The 21,904-nt window shown below is 34.9% G+C and overlaps 1 protein-coding gene across 1 annotated transcript; it reads left to right on the top strand.

Annotated features, from left to right (window-relative positions):
* Positions 1 to 232: 232 nt before the first annotated feature.
* On the top strand, positions 233 to 1,019 carry LOC106370482 (ethylene-responsive transcription factor RAP2-1-like). Its single transcript, XM_013810483.3, has one exon. It carries the CDS (start codon positions 371 to 373, stop codon positions 836 to 838), a length of 468 nt encoding a protein of 155 aa, XP_013665937.2. The 5' UTR covers positions 233 to 370; the 3' UTR covers positions 839 to 1,019.
* The last annotated feature ends 20,885 nt before the right edge of the window (positions 1,020 to 21,904 follow it).

Consider the following 21,904-nt stretch of genomic DNA (forward strand, 5'->3'; position numbering starts at 1 on the left):
TTATATTTTGGGTTGACAAAAAAAAAAGTGAATTATATTTTGTATTTTATATTAGAATTGAAAGAAGTACAGTTATTTTTGTTATCCAGTTTCGTATTTATTTACAAATTTATGAATCTTAGTACACTTTTATACATTTTTTGTGATTAACATATAAATGGCATAATAATTCCGATATGATTTGACTTATATGAATTAGAGAACTCGATATGTTCATTATCACAAAGTCACTGAAGCGATAAAATTGAAGAGTACGAGGTTGCTTGGCAGTTTCTATATATCACAATATCTATAAAGACTTTCAGCCGTTCAATTTTGCCACCGTACTTTATAAAGTTCCACAACCCTCATAAGTTTTGTCTTTTTATCGATGGAACAAGAACTACAACAAGAGCCGTGTAGGCGGAAGCGAAGGCAGCCACCGCAAGAAGAAGCAGACACCCACGTGGCAACGAGGCCGTTTAAGCCGTACAGAGGAATACGTATGAGGAAGTGGGGCAAATGGGTGGCTGAGATACGTGAACCAAACAAACGTTCACGTCTTTGGCTCGGTTCTTACACAACCGCCGTAGCCGCCGCTAGAGCCTACGACACCGCCGTCTTCTACCTCCGTGGTCCCTCAGCACGCCTCAACTTCCCTGATCTTCTTTTTCAGGATGAGGGTCACCGATCAGCCGCGGCTGCTGCCGTCGACATGCCCGCCTCTCTGATACGTGAGAAAGCTGCGGAGGTCGGCGCTAGAGTCGATGCTCTTCTCGCTTGTTCTGGGAAGTCGCGGTCTCCGTCTTCACCGGTATTAGTTGAGAAACCTGATTTGAATCAAATACCTGAATCATGAGATATTTAAGTTATAGACAACATATACGCATCTTGTTTTGTTTTTAATGGCGATTAAAATTACATACGTGATACATAGACGACACATGTGAAAATATAGAGATGTACACATGAATAAAGTATCGAATAATTGTTATAATCTTGTTTAATTTGCTATTAATGAGAAGAGAGTTTTTGTTTTAGCCTTTTCCATAATTTTGTTTGAGAATTTCTAATTCTTTTTTGCCAAAATGTCTAATTCGGGTCCTCTTCCTATTTTATTACTTAAAAGTTGCGAAGCTTGATCCAGTCGAGTACCCAATTACCAAAGACCTCCATCCATTGGACAAAATACTTGTTCTTGTCGAATCGTTTGTAGAAAGATCGCCCATTCTCTTTTTTTTCCCTTATGAATTTGATTGAAAAAATTGAAAACATGCAAGCATCATATCCAAAAGCCGGCGGAAACACATTACTATCCCCGGAAACATAGTCCACAAACAGGATTTTCAAACCCAAACAAAAGATAACACATACAACTACAGCAAACACAAAATGAGACTGCACTTTTTGATATCTTGCATATTTACATTGTTTTATCCATTCATTCATAAACATTTTCATCATATAGATTAGGATTTAGACATGTTTAGGTTGCATTTTGCATACATATGTCTCTATCAGGTATTTGAGTACCACATGGAGTTTCTGGAGACATTTGGGTGCATTTGGAGCTCAAAAAGGAGTGTTTAGAGTGGTCATTAGGCGAGCAAGGCATGGAGCGACCAGTCCGGAGCGACACCACCAAGTCGCTCTGACTTCCCTATTGGAGCGACCTTACCAGAGCGACAGGGAGAAGTCGCTCGCGGTTTCATCACTCGGAGACACGAGAACGAGCCCGGAGCGACCTCCCGGAGCGACACCACGAAGTCGCTCGCATCTCACACCCCTCTCGGAGCGACCTCCCAAAGCGACACCCTGAGGTCGCTCGCGTCTTTATGGAGAGACGACACGAAGCGAAGCCTGGAGCGACCTCTCAGAGCGACCTACCAAGGTCGCTCCCGATCCAGAGCGACCCGTTGGAGCGACACACCAAAGTCGCTCGCGACCTCTCGCCCGGAGACACCAAAAATCGGCCCTGGAGCGACTTCCCGGAGCGACACGTGCAAGTCGCTCCGCGTTATTTTGCTGCCGAAAATCATGATTTCTTAAGGACCTTTTTGCAATTTATTTTGGACGTTTTGCACTTGGAAAAACCTATGTTTTAAACATCTTTTGTAGCCACCAGAGGCAGATTATCTTTTATCTTTGATCTTTTGAGAAAGACACAAGAACTCTGTTGAGAAGTTCATCTCTTGGATTTTGATTGTTATGTTCTTGTGTTATTGTTGATTTCTTATCTATTTCTCTACATGATTAATCTGAAATCCAATATGGGTTTAAGAGGAATCATGGAGATTAGTGAGTAATCACCTTTTGAATTCATGGGTTAGGGAGATTAAGGGTGATTAGGTTAGAGCTAGGATGTTTTAGTGTAGATCATTCATATTTCCTTGCTAGTAGAGTAATCATAATGCATCTTCTGAGTTGGCCACTCAGTTGTTGATCCTTAGGCATTTCTCACCCGAAAGGTGTTCGATGAAATGCCCGAGACAACTCTCCTAGGCTTTTAGTATACTTTGCCAAAGACATTTGTTGTTAAAGATGCTAAGATAGCTAATAGACTTGTTAGTAATGATTGCTTTCATATTATTCAACCAAAGACATTTGATGTTTGAGATATGTTAGCAAATGAGCATTCATCTAGACATAGAGCTTGCTTAGAATTGTGTCTAGGCTTAAGGTTGATAGTTTGATTGATCATTTGCCATCCTTAGTTCGATACTTGATCACCCAAGGTCTAATCCCTATGCCCATGAGTTCTCTTTTCCTTTAGTCAAGAAAGTATCATTCTGTTATTGCTTTCTAGTTTTAGTCATAGTTTAAAACCCATCTAAATCATTGGTTGCACTTAGATTAAGTGAGTACTTGCATTCTCAGTGCTTTGATATCCCTCAGAACTGGTTCGACAATCTTCTATACTACAACATTTGTCTTAGGAGCCTTGAAAACTCCTAACATCACTTTTACCACCAAAACCGAAGACAGTCCTTGAGAAGGATGATAGAAATAAGTCGTCCAATCATTAAACAGCCAGCACTCTTGCCAAGAACCAACCAAGCACAAGAGAGAGTAGGTGGAGTAGTGGCCAACACAACAACACTGGACCAAACATACCTGAACCATCCGTTCATAGTACCAAACCAGAACCAATACGAACGAGAAACTCCAAATGTAGAAGAGCCAAACACCCCCAAACTAAAGCCCCCTCCTCAAGCGAACCTTCATCGGATAGCCTAAACCCTCAATTTCATTATACTGCTTCCCCGAAGCCACCAAAGAATGAGAGAATCATGAGTCCGGAAACCACACTTATTATAAGGCTGCGAGAAGGACTCCTTCATGCCTGAGAGATGGAGAGGTGAGAAGAACCCTGCAACTTCTGAAGAATAAATTATTTTGGGTTAATGACTGACTCATTCTCTACTTTAAAGTTATTTTGTTTCAAGATATATAAATTCTTTTGGGTTAATGACTCACTCAATCTGACGGAAATTTAGTCACGTTACTTCTGGAAAATATGTCAAAATTTGAATAAGTAATGAAATGGATGCAATGAAAAAACAAAATCTTTTTCTTCACAGATAAAAATGAAAAAACAAGATCTTTTGAGTCCTTAATGAGTACTTCGGATTACTTCTATCCGTTACTTCTCAGTTCTCACACTTTCACTGAAATCCTAATATTCAAGAATTCACAGTACGAAAATAGAGAACGTATTGGTTTTATCGATGCGCAAAAATATTTATAAGATTACAAGATCGGCATGTTTAGTTCAACGAAAATATCCTAAATTAAGAAGGGAATAATACCACAATATTCACAACGATGAATGTGATCAGAAAAAATATATTACGTATTATTTTCCAATCAGGGGCGAATCTATGTCAAGCGTGGGAGAGGCAGTTTGCCCACTATGAACTTTTCTAAGTTAGTGTGATTTTGTACAAATTTTTAATAATGCCCTTGTTATTTAAAATTTATAAAAAGTATTTATATTCCCCCCCCCCCCCCCCCCCCCCCCCCTCCCTCCCCATAAGAAATATTCCATAAAACGGCTTTTGCTGTCCTCGTTTCTATGAAGACGAAGTATTGCTTTAGCAATGCAGATACGAGTTGAGTGAAATTATCGATTGAATTTACTTCGAGTCATGTGAACCATTTTAAGGCAGATCAGGTCAGATTTTCAGAAAATATACGATAGTAGCCGGCCTCTTTTTACTCGTCATTCAGGTGAGCTCTAGGCATGGTCAGTCGGAAGGCTCGGGCGTCAGCCTCTGGATCGGTGTTTCCACAGTACTCCGGGAATTTATTTTTTCCTACGTCATGCAGTCTTATGCTCGCTACTCTGTTTGTGAAGGGAGTTATTCACATCTCTATTACGCGATCAATGTTCGGGACGAGCTCGTCGCCATGTGCATAATGGCGTGTATTCTTCGTAGCCCGATGTTGTTTATTTTGACATAACTTTGGAAAACTTCTACATAGGTAAAATTTCTTGGGTCGATTATTTCCTGGTTCCAAATAACGAAGTTGTGTGGGATGTCTTCCTCGGCCGGTGCTCCATTTTCCGGGAAGTCGGTGGCTTGGGCTTGATAGAAGACCGGGGTTGCAGGAATTCTGTTGTCGGAGGTCTAAAAGTTTGGAGGGGTCTTGTTGATCGCTGTTCGAGTTGCTTCTCAGCTGAATTATTCGAGGCACAAATTGGCGGGTTCTCATGTTCTTGTCGCCTCCTCTGGACTTCGTCTAGTCCGCTGAAGCTCGCGCTCTGATGGACCGTTCCAGGTCATGGTGATGACCTCGATGTTCCCTCGACCTTGAAGCATACAGATCGGATCCTGGGCAACTCGGGAATTCCAAATGCTCCTTGGCTTAAACTTTTCGGCATGGGGGTTGTAATTTTATGGGGTCCAATCAATGTCTCGATCGTTCAGGACCCTCGGCTTGATGTGCCATGAGTTCCCTCTCGGCTTGTTATAGTCGATTGACTATAGTTTGGTGCACGATCTCCTGGATATGGTACTTATAAATGAGGTGGAAACCATGTTTCACAGCTCATGTTTGTTCTGGAGGGAGAGGAGATATCGGTCGTGGCTCATGTGTCCAATTTTTTGGATCGTCTCCTGCTGCCCTTTCATTTGATCAGTTCCATACTTGTGAAGCCAATCGTTCTGGGATCGTATATCTCGGGGAACCAGTGGGTGCTAACGCTCGCTGAGGTTGGCTCCCTCTGGTAGCGGTGGCCTTGTCAGTTTGTTCGGTCTCCGTGGGCAGTTTTTCGTTTATCATGTTAGATCTGGGAGGATTGACGTCATTGGTTCATGGTTCAGCAGAACCGGATGGGACGAGTACTGAATCCATGATCGTGCCTAGGAATCTTAGATCAGATTCTTATCAAAGATTTTTTTCGTTTCTCTTCCTCCACAGACGGCACCAAAATATGGATCCTAAAACTCACACTAGGTATTTTGTAGTGATTGTATATAAGAGACTAGGGAAGAAGAACTATGTGGGAAGTGATATCCTCAAAACACAACGATGTAATCAAGACGTAAGTTGACAAAAAAAACATTTATATACTGAGATCGAAACACTAAAGAGTATACAAAGAATGATTGAATATAAGACAAGCTAAGATAACATTGATGATAAAAGGAGACTAAGTCGAGGCCGATGTTGATGGTGATAATCTCCGTTCTCTCCTCCTTTTATAAGCGTCCTCCCTAGTGTGAGCCTTTGATATCTCCTTCCATGTACGTTACGAATCCTAAGATTTCTTGAGCATTATGCTCGTGACTCATTGGTTCCGATGATTCCGGGGATATTCTTTTTACTCGGTCTTTATGGTTTCAAATGAATCCTCAATCTTCTTTCTTAAGTCCGAACTGGAGATCGATCTTCGAGCATCGGTCTTCACTTTGGTCATCTCAAGGTCGAGATCCAAATATTCCTTTAATATGAGCCAGACCAATATTTTCATTGGATTTCATCAGGATTTAGGTTCAACACCGAACCCATAGAAAACATAACCCCAACAATCGCACCGTACCAGAAGAAACGAGAAAGCAGCACCTACTAAAAACCAGCAGAAAAATAACGAGCTCACATAATAAGCATAACCTACAATGCTTAGACCCCGATTTAGAAAAATAATATCGACAAACCAAAGACAGAAATATGTGCGGTTTGATCCCTTCGGGGTACGTAGGTAACCCATAAAAAAGGGTGCAGCCACAAAAAAAAGAAAAGAAACACTTTCGGCTACGAGTCTAAAACTCTGATCCAAAAAGTGAAGCCGAGGGCAGTATAGCACTGTTCAGTGGTCAGTTAGGTGCTAATCTAAGTAAGCTCACATACTTATTTCCACTTAAGGGGGTAAGCCGGTCCAAGTCCCTTTGAACGACTAAAGAAGAAACACTTTCAGTTCCGAGCCTAAAAATCAATCCTAAATTGAAGCCAAGGTCAGTCTCGCACGGGTTGGCGGTCGGCTAGGTGTTAAGCCAAGTCAGCTCACACACTTATATCGGTTCCACCTAAGAGGTAAGCTGGGAAAAGTCCTATTCCCCGACTCAAGAAGAAACACTTTCGGTGAAGAGCTTTAAAACTCCGACCTGAAAGTGAGGATGATGTTTTTAGGATCTGGATCCATTATTCATTCAATGGAATCAGTCCTCGCACGGATCAGTGGTCGGTTAGGTGCTAAACCGAGTCAGCTCGCACACTTATCTCGGTCACACCTAAGGGGATACCTGTCCTAGTCCAATTCTCCGACTAAAACTAAATCTTACTCAAAAGAAATAAAATCTCCATTTATGCTCATAGTTAGGCTCTCACTCTTTTTCTTATATATAGTTTATTGTATTTCTAATGGAGCGACGTTGCCCATTGATATACCATGGATTATACTCATTTTCAGCCATAGTATATAGGTATTTTTTTTGACATCAGTATATAGGTGTTTAGGGACATTCTATGTTGTTTTGGGACATTCTATGTTGTTTTGGAGTCCTTTTAGAACTTTAACAGGTTCATGGATGATTTGGAGAAAATTGGTGATTTGGATGCATTTTGGAGATAAAATGAGAGGAAGCTCGAAACTGACCAATCGAACCAGTTCGAGGTCGACAATCAGAGTTCACCATCAATCGATGCACACTCTGTGCCATCGATCGACAGCAAAGCGCGCAAAGCCCATCCGGCTTAAAACCCAAGTCAAGACATAATTACGAAAATAGCCCTGGCCGACTTTTAACTTAATATATATGTGCTCTGTCTTTGTTCTAGGCAACACACGCTTTCTACACTATTCCTATTTTTCTAGTTTCACACAATAAAAGGTTTTTAGTAGATTTTGAGAGAAGATCCAAGACGTCTTCCGAGATTTGTATTGGACTCCACTATTTCTAACCTTAATCCATTTATGAATTCCTTTATGCTATTTGCTATGAATTGTTTTGCTATGTCTGAGTAGTTCATCTTGTTAGGTTTAGGGTTAAGATAGTTATGAGAACCGAAATTCGCACTGTCGATTTCCGTTTAAATTAGGAAAGATAGGAAACCCTAAATTCATTAGAGGTCCCGGATATCTGCTAAACCACACGCCAAGCAATCAGAACATGAAAGTACAGACGATAAATAAATATATGGAATCAAAAAGAGAGCAAGAAAGATTTTTATTCTGAATTCACGCTTGAGCGTAACAACAAGGTAAGAGCCTTCGGCCACGAGAGCTGTCGGCGAGATTCCTAGTTCAAGCAACCTAAGACTTGAAAACCTTGTTGAGTCACAGCTCGAATAACAAAAACGAAAAAATGCCTAAATTGCTCTTAGTATTGCTCTAGGCATTATTCTCGACATGCTCTGTTTCTATGACTAGCACCCGATTACTAGACGAATTCGCCCAAGCAGTTCAATCTCTTGTTCTACTCTTTCAATCGAACTATGTTCGGGTTGATCCTCGAAAGAGGTACGTAGGCAGCCTTTCATAAGTTTCAGTCCGAAATCAAATCAAAACCCTTTTTCATATCTTTTTTGTTTGTTGTTATCGAGCTACGACTCAACTAGGTTTAAAGTTTTTGGTCGTTAGAACTATGGAAATCGCTGACAGCTCTTGCGGCCAAAGCTTTTGTAATCTTTTGTAATGATCGCAACGTTCTTACGCGGATTCGAAATAAGATCAACTCTTTCTAAACACGCTATATTGTCTTTACATATTTTCCGCATTTATTTGGTTACTTGCTGTTGGCTCTCGCAGAGAATCTGGGACCTCTGGGAAAGTTAGGGTTTCTTGACTTTCCTAATTTAAACAAAAATCGACGGTGTGAATTTTAGTTCCCACATTTAGAAACTTGCTTGGGTAAGAGTCCATGTGTCTTTTGATGTCTTTTGATCGATGCTCCCAAGGTAAAGCTTACATTTTTTTATATATGTATTAAATGAGATCAGTATAGGGGTGAGTCAGACACTATTAGTTAAGTTGCTGGTTAAATGAATTTGGTTGCTAAGCATGGATATGGTATATAAGATACCTCTGAAGTTCGAATCAATTGGATGTGGCTTGCAACATTGTAGAGGTGATGATATGAGTTCTTAAATTGTGTGAGTCCGTGCTGTTTTTAAAACCTCTTTGCAAATACTACCCTTTGTTTTGTTTGAGGACAAGCAAAAAGGTCAGTCTGGGGGTGTGATATACCATGGATTTTACCCACTTTCAGCTATGCTATATAGGTGTTTTAGGAACTATATATGTTGTTTTGGAGTCCTTTTAGCACTTTTACAGGTTTAGGGATGATTGGAGGAAAATGGAGATTTGAGTGCATTTTGGAGATAAAATGAGAGCAAACTCGAAACTGACCATCGAACCAGTTCGAGGTCGACATTCAGAGTTCACCATCGATAGATGCACACTCTGTGCCATCCATCGACAGCGAAGCGCGCAAAGCCCATACGACTTAAAACCCAAGTCAAGACATAATTACGAAAAATATCCCTGACTGACTTTTAACCTAATATTTATATGCTCTGCCATTGTTCTAGGCAAGACACCCTTTCGACACTATTCCTATTTTTCTAGTTTCACACAGCAAAAGGTTTTTAGTAGATTATAAGAGAAGATCCAAGACTCCTTCAGAGATTTGTATTGGAACTCCAGTATTTCTACCATAATTTATTTATGAATTCCTTTATTATAATTGCTATGAATTGCTTTGTTATGTCTGAATAGTTAATCTTGTTAGGTTTAGGATTCAGATAGTCATGAGGGATTAGCCCAAAATATAGAACTGCTAAGTTGTCTGGATATCCATCAACTGAATTGTCTTTAATGCTTGTATTCTAGAGTAGCTAACTAGGAATCTGTTCTTAGATAATTGAGCGCAAGTGGAAGCATGGTCCTTTATCTCATCTAATTCATATTGTGCCAGGATTGCTAGAAACAAGCGACAACTGATTTAGTTAAACCTAGTGAACACATTCAAACCCGCTCGCTAAAGCTTGCTAGAAGGGACGTCGATCGACAACTCCATAGTTGCATCGATCGACGGACTAAAAGGTGTATCGATCGACTATCCATTGATAGCATCGATAGACACTTTCTCAAGACCAACAAACGACAGTTGAGGTCTTAGATCTAGACAATAGATAATCTAAACACATGGAAGTTGATAGATTATTTCTTAGTTTGAGTTCTAGAATATCCAATATACAATCTTAGGCTCTATACTACAGTAATCATGATTGTCTGAATAGAAACCCTAAGTCTAATGCTTTTTAATAACTGTTTACAAAACCTCAATCCAATCAACCGAACAACTGTCCTGTTCATTATTGCAATTTACTATTTCCATTATTGACCTAGCTTAATTATAAATTGTTTAAGATCTTTTGTGTGCCCCAACTCCTTATGGATTCGATCCCTAAGTACTACTACTCGACCTCTTATTTGAGAGAGTACAAATCACTTAGGTAGTGATATCACCTATCCTCAGTATCATTCTAAAAGACCGGCAAGCCTAGCCTAATTATCATTATAAAGGAACGACGAGCCAATCCTCATTATCATTCTAAAGGAGCGACGAGTCTAGCCTCATTATCATTCTAAAGGAGCGACGAGCCAAGCCTCCTTTCCCTTACCAAGATACGATGAGCCCAACATTGTCGCCACTCTGGAGATACGACGAGTCAAGCATCATCTATTGTTTTCAAGATACAACGAGCCCAACATTGTTGCCACTCTAAAGATTCAACGATTTAGGCATCATCTCCTTTATCAAGATACAATGAGCCCAACGTCGTCGTTACTTTCAAAGTACAATTAACCTAGTCTTATCTCCTTTATGAAGATATGAAGAGCCTAACATCATCGTTACCTTCAAGTTATGCCAAGCCTAGTCTCATATCCTTTATCAAGATACAAGAGCCAAGTCTCATCTCCTTTATTAAGAAACGACAACCCTTACGTTGTTGTTACTTTGTAGATACAAAAAGCCTATCCTCATCTCAGTCACTCAAAGCCCGAGGACCCCAATCTCGTCTCCTTATCTTGAAGGTGTGACCATCCTAAAAGCATGATAATAAGCCGCATATAAAGAACGAGAGGCCATGATACCAAGACAGGGAAAAATGATCAGAATGGAAAGAAAGTACCACGCTTAAAAATAATCTTTACATGACCACCAATGGTCGCGAAACAACAAAAAATAAAACTACAAAGGAGGCAGTACATGCCTCACACTAAGTCTGCCGTCTCTTCTCGATCCCCCTCTACAACACCAAAAGACAAGGAAGTAAGATCACTTAGAGCCAGCTCAATCATGCCCATATCATCTAGAACATGGAAATCACTCAAACTACCCTAGAGTAAACTCTCTCAAATAAGAAATCAATTTCAGCACTTAGGGATCAATTCCAGAGGCGTGGGTATACAATAGACTATAGGAAATCAAGATTAAACTATACAGTAATATCAATAAGCAGTAAATAAAAGAATAAATAATAAATATCGATTGTGAGATATATGGGAAAACGCTAGACTTAGGGAATTTCAAACAGGTTATCAAAATTATAATTTATAGATGCTAACGGTGTGATAGGTACTGTCCTAGTACTCGAATTCAATAGTAAGATATTCAGCTCTCGCTGTGAGTCTAATCAGATGTTTAAATCCTATAATTTCAACTCTCATATGTGAATTAAGAGTGTTAATAGATACTACAGAGTGTCGATCGATACTTATTTTCAGAAAACATTAACATTTAGATCACTTTGTTCACTAAGTTAATTAAACCAACTCTTGCATGTTCTTAGCAATCTAGCTCAACAGTATTAGTTTCAGGCTCTGAACCCACTCTCGTGGTTGTCGATTATTCTATGTTCAAGTTTCTAGTTAGCTACTCAAGAGTGCAAGCAATAAGATTAATTATGTGAACGATCCAATTAAATCACCCTAACAGTTCTATGTTTTATAAATTCATCAAAACCCTAGAAACCCCTAAACCTAACAAGATAACTACTCATATTTAATAAAACAAAACATAAAGATATACTGAATGAATTACATTAAATAGATAGAGTAATGTGGAAACCGAAATTCGCACTGTCCATTTCTGTTAAATTAGGAAAGATAAGAAACCCTAAATTTCTTTGAAGTCCCAGATATCTGCTAAACCACACGCCAAGCAATCAGAACACGAAAAAATGGCTAAGTATAAAATTGATGAATCAAAAATAGAACAAAGAAGATCTCATTCTGAATTTGCGTATAAGCGTTTACAACAGGTAAGCCTCGGCCACAAGAGCTGTCGGCGAGATCCTAGTTCTAACCACCTAAGTCTTGAAAACCTAGTTGAATCACAGCTCGATAACAAAAACGGAAAATTGCCTAAATTGCTTTAAGTGTTAAGCTTGCTGTGAATGTAGAGTTCTCTCTCTCTTTACACCTCTCGCCTTCGCATCTCTTTATATACTCCTCCTAGGTCGGTTTGGGCCTTCCTTTTCTGCATCTGGGTCGAGTTTATCCTTTGGCGGAAATATTCCATTTTCCCGATCTTCGTGATTATCCTTTAAAACTTTAACATTTATCTCCAAACTTGACATTTATCTCTTCTCGTGAATATTCGATAAACCTTCATATCAACTTTGGGCCAATTTTTTGTTAAAAATTGTAAGTAGGCTTTTGTCGGGTTTTAAACCGTTTGGGCCGTTTTTCGACGCAAACGTTTTACGATTTCTTTTCGGAAGAGTAACCTTCAGTCCGACACCAGTTTTACAAGATAATCCAAATCAATCATATAGTCGAGATAACCGTGGTGTTAAGTTAACCATTTTCATCTTCATACGAGAAAATAAGCTTTTGTCGTTTTTTCCGTAAAGTTTCAATGGTAACTCCGATCGAGACGAAATAAGAGACAGTTCGACCGAGACCCAAAGGGGGGAGTTCTGGAGACGATAATGCATGGTTTTGGATTGATCCGAATCGGCGAAGACGAAGCTGGACGAGACTGATCCAACTCGCTGTTGGCGAGTTAGAGACGGATCATCCAACTCGCCCAACGACGAGTTGGACTTGGTTGATTCAATTCGCCGTTGGGTGAGTTGGAAGTGGTTTATCCAACTCACCTGATCGGTCGGTCATGGGCGAGTTGGCCTTGGCTAATCTAACTTCTCCGAAGGATCGGACGATGCTGGTTTGGTAGTTCCGATACTCGGGAATTGTTCGTTAGACGGTTTAAATGGTCCCTTGTTGGGTAATAGTCTTAAGAATACGACGTTTTAGTTTTCTGTATTCTTATTTCCTTTTAGAAATGTTTTTCGAGAACTTTCCGACCTTGATTTTGTCGTTACCGATTTCGACCCCAACAATTAAGATATACTGGAGTTCCAATCAAATCTTTGAAAGAGACTTCTGTTCTTCCTCCAAACACTAAGAACAATAAAGTTTCTATGAAATTTTAATCAGTATGTTATGGTCTCTCTCTAAACAATGGCCTAAAAACAATATATATATATATATATATATATATATTATGTATAGTCGCCCAAGGGAAATCTTGTATTTTGTGAAGACTTCTTGGCCAAACTTGACTCTGGAAATTGACTGGGCCCAAACTCGCGTTGTCGGTGTCGAGCAATACCAAAGATGGTGTCGACTTGGTATCGATCGGCACTCCTTCTGAATCTCGACTTTTTCATCTGTTTTTTACGAGCTACGAGTTTCCTCATCATTATTCTCCAAGTGGCTTCATGATCTCCATAATGCTCTAAGACATACATAGACCTGAAAAAAACTCTAAAATAGACTCGAAAATAATATAAAAACTCGAAAAAATTATACTGTGCTAAAAGCTGGTGAAATCCATAGTCAACCAGCTTTTCTGCAGGAACAAGAATCTCCTCGACAATGAAACTCTTAAGGAAGTCAACGACCACAGTTAAATTGGTTCTCAGCCATTACAGTTCACTGAACGGCGTCTCTATCTTCTAGATGCACCCTCCCCTTACTCACAGAGCTCCCATATTTGGTTGACATCTCCAATTCAACCCGCTTTCTCTCCAACGCTACCAGTTTCTCCCGAGACTTCGATGAGCGAGACGCTTCGGCCTCCAAAGATGCCTTCTGAGCAACCAACCCCTCCTAGTGAAAAGCGTACTTCCTGGCCTCGTCCTGGAAATGACAACCTTAGCACTTAGATGGAAACACAATACAGTCAAAGCGGGATGTGCATAAAGACATCACTCCACGGGATTAGGGTTACAAGGCTACTATTTTGCATAACGATTTCTAAGAATATCAAACTACGATTATATGCCATCCCAACACCAACAAAACTGATGTGACACATGCCTCTACTACAAACAGATTAAATATATATTGGTTTATGCATTTCTAAATATTTCATGAATTTCCGACATTTTTGATATATTGCTTTACACAGTTTTATTTTTACTGTTTTATTATTTCTGGAAGCAATAATAGACATATTTACTACATAGCTTAATCAAATTTTGGTTTCTGATTTTCATTGTGCACTTTTATTTCCTTGGATTCAGTCCTTCAGTACTCAATGTGCACTTGCATCTAAATCATTGTATCCTCTTAAAACATAACTCACATTACACAGATATACTTTTAAACACATATTTTCAAATGAGAGAAGAAGAGAGAACTTGTGAAAGAGCGAAGATGACGATTATGTTCGCGAAGAAGGCACGTCACGTAGGTGCTGTTATGTGAGACTGCCTCTCCGCATTGAACCGTACGGAGAAGAGGAATAATGGCTTCCGAATCTGAACATGTTATTTGATTTAGGCTAAAATATGTATCATTTATATAGATAGATACCGTACCCCCGCAAATTTTTTATTTTTTATTGGTTTCAGTATCGTTATATGGACCGGCTGTCTTCTACCAAGACCCAAAAGTCAACATTCAAACCCAACTGAATTGAGAGAGGTGAGGCAAGGCACCCTACCTAATGCATGGTTGAGTATATTTAGGGCTAGAAAAAAACCGTAAATTTAGATTCGATACATTAGCCATTTCGATTTGAACTAAAAATTTGTATATATTAAGTAAAGAGCAAATACTAATATACAATATTCGTTAGAAATGAAGTAAACTACAAATTCTAATATTTTTAGGATCTTATATCCGAGCCGATCCGTTATATATATTTACATATATTTCAATTTTTTGAGATCAAACAATCTTCTATAACTCAAACAAGAGGTGGTCTGGGCATCCAAATCAGAATAGACACACATATATATATCTATATTATTAAAGTTGAAGTACACATTGAGATTGTTTGGCAATATGGATAGTAGTTAAAAAAATAGTACAATTTAGAAACATGTATAGCAGTAAGTTAGGAAAAAGAATAATGGGCTTATGCTACTAAAAATTTGAAAGTCCATTACATTATATTAAAAAGTAATGAGTCTATGTTGATATATATATTCAAATCAAACTAATAATTTAAAATTTATTTATATCAAAAATTCATTCAAAAATATAATATATTCAAAATTTGATTTTTACTAACATATTTTCCAATAACTATTATAAAAATGTTTTCAATATATATAATAAAAATACAATACAAAGCCCAATTTCAAACACCAAATTAAATTATGGTTTTTATATTTCACATTAAATTTTAAAATATAATCTATATTATTAAAGTTGAAGTACACATTGAGATTGTTTGGCAATATGGATAGTAGTTAAAAAAAATAGTACTGTTTGGAAACATGGATAACAGTAAGTTAGGAAAAAAAAAATAATGGACTTATGCTATTAAAAATTTGGAAGTCCATTACATTATATTAAAAAGTAATGGGTCTATGTTACTTGATATATATATTCAAATCGAAATAATAATTTAAAATTGATTTATATCAAAAATTCATTCAAAAATATACATATATTCAAAATTTGATTTTAACTAACATATTTTCCAATAACTATTATAAAAATGTTTTCAATATATATAATAAAAATACAATACAAAGCCCAATTTCAAACACCAACTTAAATTATGGTTTTTATATTTCACATTAAATTTTAAAATATAATATATGTGATTATTTATATGATTGCACGTATAAAATATTTTGTGTAACCTATGATGACACATATATGATATATGATATATATATAATAATGATTAGGGGTGGGCGTTCGGGTTCGTTTTCGGGTCTTTTTGGGATTTCGTGTCCAGTTCAGATCTTTGACGATTTGGTTCGGAATTGGATAACCAATTTAAATAGGTTTTGTTTAAATATTTGGATAGAGAATTAATAATTATTTAAGTATTTTTGGAGTTTTGAGTATTTTTTAACTATTTAAGATATTTACGTTTGATTATTTGTATATATTTTCAAGCATTTATGTGAACTTAAAAGTATCATATATATTCTGGATGTTTTTATATATATTAAAAATAATTCGATTCAGCTCGGATTAGGTTTCAATTCTTCAAATACCAAAATTTTGAATAATTCGGATATTTAATCAATTCTGGTTCGGATTTAATTCTACTTATATGGATTGGGATCGGATCGGTTCGATTCTTCGAATTTGAGTTTTTTGCCCAACCCTAAATAGTGACATAAAAAGCAAATAGCATCATATTTTTTTTTTAAAATACACCCGCACGGGCGTGCGGGTCAAAATCTAGTAATTATATTATAATGATACAAGTTTTGTATTATTTTTGGGAAATTACTTGAAATACACTTAGTTAGATACCATTTTTTTTCAAAAATACAATCAATCAAAAATACTCTAACTTTTTTATTTAAGGTTTAGTGATTATTGGAGTTTAGTATTTAGGGATAGGATTGGGTTTATAAGCTTTTATAAATAAATCTTAAAAATTTATAAATGTTTTATGAAGATTAATTTTTTTATATACTAATTTGAAGGTATTTATGAAAATATCTATTATTTAATAAAAAGAGTGATTAAATTTGAGGTAAAATTAGAATCTTCCCTTATTATTTGAGTTATAATGTTTTAAAAGTAAATAAGTTTTTATTTTTGTAATGAAATTTTATAATATTATATTATTTTAGATTATTTATTTATTTTAGTTTTAATTTTATTTGTGCTGATCGAATTGGATGTCAAGTTTAACATTATAATTTCTGGATATTTGGACACCGAATATCCTGATAGATACAAATAGAATCAAATCGATAATTGATTATCCAGACGAAACATATTGGATCACCAATACCTTTAAAACTCCAGCTATTTGATTCTTGCCCACCTCTAACTATATCCTCTCATCAATATATTATAGTGTATACAAATGAATTTATACATAAGTTCTCTCCTTATATATTTGTTAATGTCAGATATTTGAAGTATTTACATTTAATCAAATTATTGATGTCTTATGCTATTCAATCTATCTACTGATTCTTTTTTTTGTTTTAAATGTTAATTAATCTGATTCTTCTTTCTAATTACTTTAAATTTTATTTTGATATTTTAATATATCATCTTATAATTCTACTTTTATGTGGATATGGTAATCAAAAAAAATAACACGTTTACAATTATGTCATGCCGATGACTAACTTCACCAAAAACAAACTCGCTAATGTTAAAGTTAAATTCAAACAAAACATTCATCAAACTTACAATTGTGTAAATCCCGCATAAGAAAATGATTTCGTTATGATATCATACTAAGTTCGATGAATGTAGAGAAACAAGATACATGTGAAAAGCGCATTATTTTCATTAATTGTAAAATAAATATACTTAAGTTCTTATATATCCAGTACAAGATGACTAGTCACTAATTCAATTAACTATCAACCCAGCCACCTAACAACAACAGCAAATAAATCCTTTCTAAAATATAATACAAGATTTTCAATTCGGTTAGAAGGATAACTGTGGCTGAAAAAAAAATATATTGAAAAGGTTACAAAAAATGGAGTGTATTCCACAATGAATCAAAAGATGAAGAGATTTTGGATGCAATTTTTTGTAGCAACTTTAACCTCACATGACTTTGACAATTTACTCGCCATGCGATCATAATGTCACACACTCACTTCAACCCTTTTCAATTCATTCCCACTTTTCACTTTCTTAAGAAAAAAGGAGGGAAAATTGAAAAAGAAACGAAAAGAAAATAAAGTGAAGTTGAGTGACAGAGTGAGTCTGAGTGCCCAAAAAGCAAAGGGAATTTTGCTCATTCCAACTTTATTTCCCACTGCTAGGTACCAAAACGAGAATCTTCCATCCAATTTATTTTAGGTAGATAAGTACTTTTTTCTCTCAACTATGTAAATAAATTATATAATTGTAGCAGTGGTGAATGATAGTTTTTATTGTGTAAACTATTTTTTTCTTGTCACCTAAATTTTTTTTATATGTTTTGTATAGCTTTCCTTCTATTAATAACCAAACCTAAACTAAAACAAAAAAAAGAAACCTCGTGAAGAAAAAAACTGAATAAATAAAAAGAAAAATTGTCGTTAATGAAAATGTATGTAGTGTGCAACAAACAGACAAGGGAACGGTTGTGGTGTTAAGAAGCTACCGACAAAACCAGTGGTGGTAGTCCAGTGGCGCTTGAGGGATTAAACCTAATACGGCGAACCCTGGTTCGAACTCCGCTGGCCACACAGATATGGGTTATTGCTTTCGGCTCATTTGAATGTCCAGGAGAGGGTCTATTTTTGGGCTGTATCTCCACCCGGGGGTTAGGTCTGTGTCTTTAATAGACCCGGGTTTAACCATTTTTTATTCAAAAAAAAAGAAGCTACCGACGAACGTACATTTTGAGGTTTCCCTTTACCTTTTGGGAGAATCTGTAAAACCAACCCAAATATTCATATCAAACCTAAAAGTATATCCCACTTTCAGTTAAATACAAAACCAATATAAAAAGCTGGTAAAAATATTATGTAACCCTTATGACCAAACAAAAAAACAAAAATGTATTTTACAATTATATCCTTAATAAGTCTACAAGGAATAGAAAGAAGTCTACATATATGTAGACCTCCTAAGAAATCTACCGTGTAGACTTATTGTGTAGTCTACATTGTAATTTGATCTAATAATTTAATTTGAAAAATGTATAAAAATAACTATTGTGATATTTTTAATTAATCATCAATATAATGATTAATATGAAGTAAATAAATTAAAATTTTATATAATTGAAATTTTTTAAAGAATATACTCTAATTTTGGTAACCATGTATTAGACAATATGGTTTAGAAATAAAAGCTTATAACATGTTATGTATTCTAGTGGTAGATTTCTTAGAGTTAGATTTTTTTTTTTGCTTTATTGACTTAAATTTGTATATTAATGTTTAGTTGTTTATATTTTTGTATAATTTGATATTTGATACAATAATTAAGACTTTTATTATAAAGCAAAATATTTAGGGTTTGAGATTTGTGGTTTAGGGTTTTGTACACATACAATAAAGTCTATTTAGCCGGAGATGTCTTTTTCAGTCTACATTTTTCAATTTTGTTTACAAAAAAATTATTCTAATTAAACTAAGTTGAATTCTTTAAGAGTAAAAATGTGAAATCATATACTATAACTATTAAAAATATAAAAAAATTTAGTAAATCATATATTAAAATTATTAAAACAATAAGAATAAACAACAATAATGAAATTATTATAGTAGACTTCCAAAAAGGTCTACTATGTTACAATAAAATCTACACTAAAATTTAAATTTTGGTAGACTTCAAGAAGTCTAATGTCGTCAATTTTTAACCTAGTTACATTTTTGTCTATATATATAAATGATATTTATATAATCTCTCTCTAAAATGGCTGCACAAGTTTTTAAAACTCTCTCACTTCTCTCTAAAACTCTCTCCCTTCTCTCTAAAATTATTTCCCTTCTCTTTAAAACTCTCTCATTTCTCTTCCTTCTCCTAAAATTCTCTCAAATCTTTCTCACAATATTATCTTGTCATGTTAGGTACTATGATTCATGGTTTTCATCTTCTCTTTTAAAAATGTGAGTTTTAGATCTATAAATTTTAAATGTGTATTTTTATGTTATTTTTTTCTCACAATGTTATCTTTTTTTTTGTAGGTATTATCACTCATGGGTTTCATCTTCTCCTCTAAAAATGTAAGTTTTAGATTAATAGATTTTTCTATTTATATGTTTATATTCAAATAAATTTATAGATCAAGTTCTGTGCATTTACTTTGCTACTATTTTATCTTATAAATTCTATTTTGTAAAGTATTTTCACATTTAAAATTACTTTCACATTTCATAATGTATAGATTTTTTCAGATATAAGAATTATGAGACAGTGTAGACTCCTAAGGACTGCTTATTAACTAAAGTTAGCAGACTTCATATGAAGTTTACTAAACCATAAAGTTTAAGCAGACTTCATTGGAACAATGAAGTCTACAAAAATATGACTTTAACTTTTTTCTATGTTTTTAAATAATTTTATCTTATTTTGCAGGTATTTTCTTCCATGGTTGTTCTTTTCTCTTCCCAAAAATGTAAGGTTTACATCCATAGGTTTTAAATATGTGTTCTAGTATTTATATTTATATAAAGTTACATATTCAAATTTTATGTCTTTAATTTATTACTATTTTGTCTATTAAATTATATATTTTAATTTTTTTTAATATTTTAAGCATATTTCATTAGAAGTTTACTCAAATATGATTTTAATTTTTATCTTATTTTCATAATTTTATCTTATTTTGCAGGTATTCTATTCCAAAGTTTTCAAATCATCTTCCCAAAAATGTAAGTTTTACATATATTCCTTAGAGGATATTTTTGGGTTTATATTGAACTAAATTTATAGATTCATCTCTATGTTTTTGCTTTGTTACAAGGTTGACAAAAAAACTATTTTGAAATATTTTTCAGAACAAAGTATTTTCAAATTTTCTAAATGTACACTTTTAGATATGAAAATTTTCCGTTAGTGTAGACTTTAGCTAAAGTATACTAAACCATAACTTTACGTAGACTTAATAAAAAGTCTACTAAAATATTATTTATTTTTTTATCTTATGTTTTTCTCATAACTTTATCTTATTTTGCATGTACTCTTTTCCAAGACTTTATTTGAGGCATCAAGATTATGAAAAATCAAACAATCTCAAGAACACTTTTTAATATATTGCTTTGTAATAATTTCTCATAATAAAATATTAATTTGTAAATAATTGTTTAATGCATAATCTATAAATATTTTATTCATTTTTAGTTGTGTTTCATTTGTATGATATTATTAATTTTTTGTTAGATATCATTTTTTTCACAAGATCTAATCAACCAAACAAGTAAAACAAACATAAGCTAAAACAATAATTAATACAAATGTGAGATGAAGAAAATCTATACAAATTTCCAAGAAGTTTCAAGAGTAAAACTAATCACAAATTTTTGCAATAAGTTTCAAGTATATAATTATAACACATTAACTTTTGAAATTCATTCAAGACCATTAAAAGTTTACTAACATACACTGTAAAATAATTAAATTATGAAACAATATGATGAATAATACACAAATGCACTTTTAATAGAATGTAAGACGTAGACTTCAACTGCAGTCTACATTTGTAGATTTACAAAGACGTCTACACTTATTATCAAACATATAGTCAAACCAAAAATTTCTAGTGTACTTGGTGCTGACTTGATACAATAAGGCGTACAAGTGTGTCTTAGATAACTCGATCAACTTATGCACTTGTCGATCGTTCGTTACATGCTTAAGAGGAGTATTCGCCTATTCGGAGTCATTTGATGTAAAATGACATCTAGTAAGAAATATGGTAGCACCATTTTCTCGATTTTCTTGTCCAGATCATAATCTTCTTGTGTCATTTCAAGAAGTTCACCATGTGTACGGCCCTCATGCACAAAGAACATTCTTCCCCTTTTCCGATTATTGGCCACAAACTCCCACAAAGAGACTTTCACCACCCATTCTACGTATACAACATGTAACAGAGCAATTTCTGGAAAAAATACAGTTTACATAATTAGCAGAGAAATATTTCGTGTTTAATAAAACTATAAAGGTAGACTTACAAATACGTCTACAATTATTAGCTAACAACATAGTCAAATCAAAAGTATTATACTTTCATAATAACATATTGTCTTTTAAAAATCACTCGAACCATTAGGATTAACTAGTACACACTGTCAAACAAAATAAATCTTGAAAAAACATAATGAATAATACACAAATTCACTTTTAATATATTTTTCTATGTAGACTCCATATTCAATCTACGAAGATGTAGACGTTCTTTTCAGTTTACTAATGTAGACTATCAAATATGTCTACTCTTTGGGTTAGTTTTTGCAATTGAAGATTTTACGGGTTACTTTCTATAATTGAAAAAAAGTTGTGATTTTATACATGCAG

This window comes from Brassica napus, chromosome A8 (assembly GCF_020379485.1).
Source record: "Brassica napus cultivar Da-Ae chromosome A8, Da-Ae, whole genome shotgun sequence".
Classification (NCBI taxonomy): Eukaryota; Viridiplantae; Streptophyta; class Magnoliopsida; order Brassicales; family Brassicaceae; genus Brassica; species Brassica napus.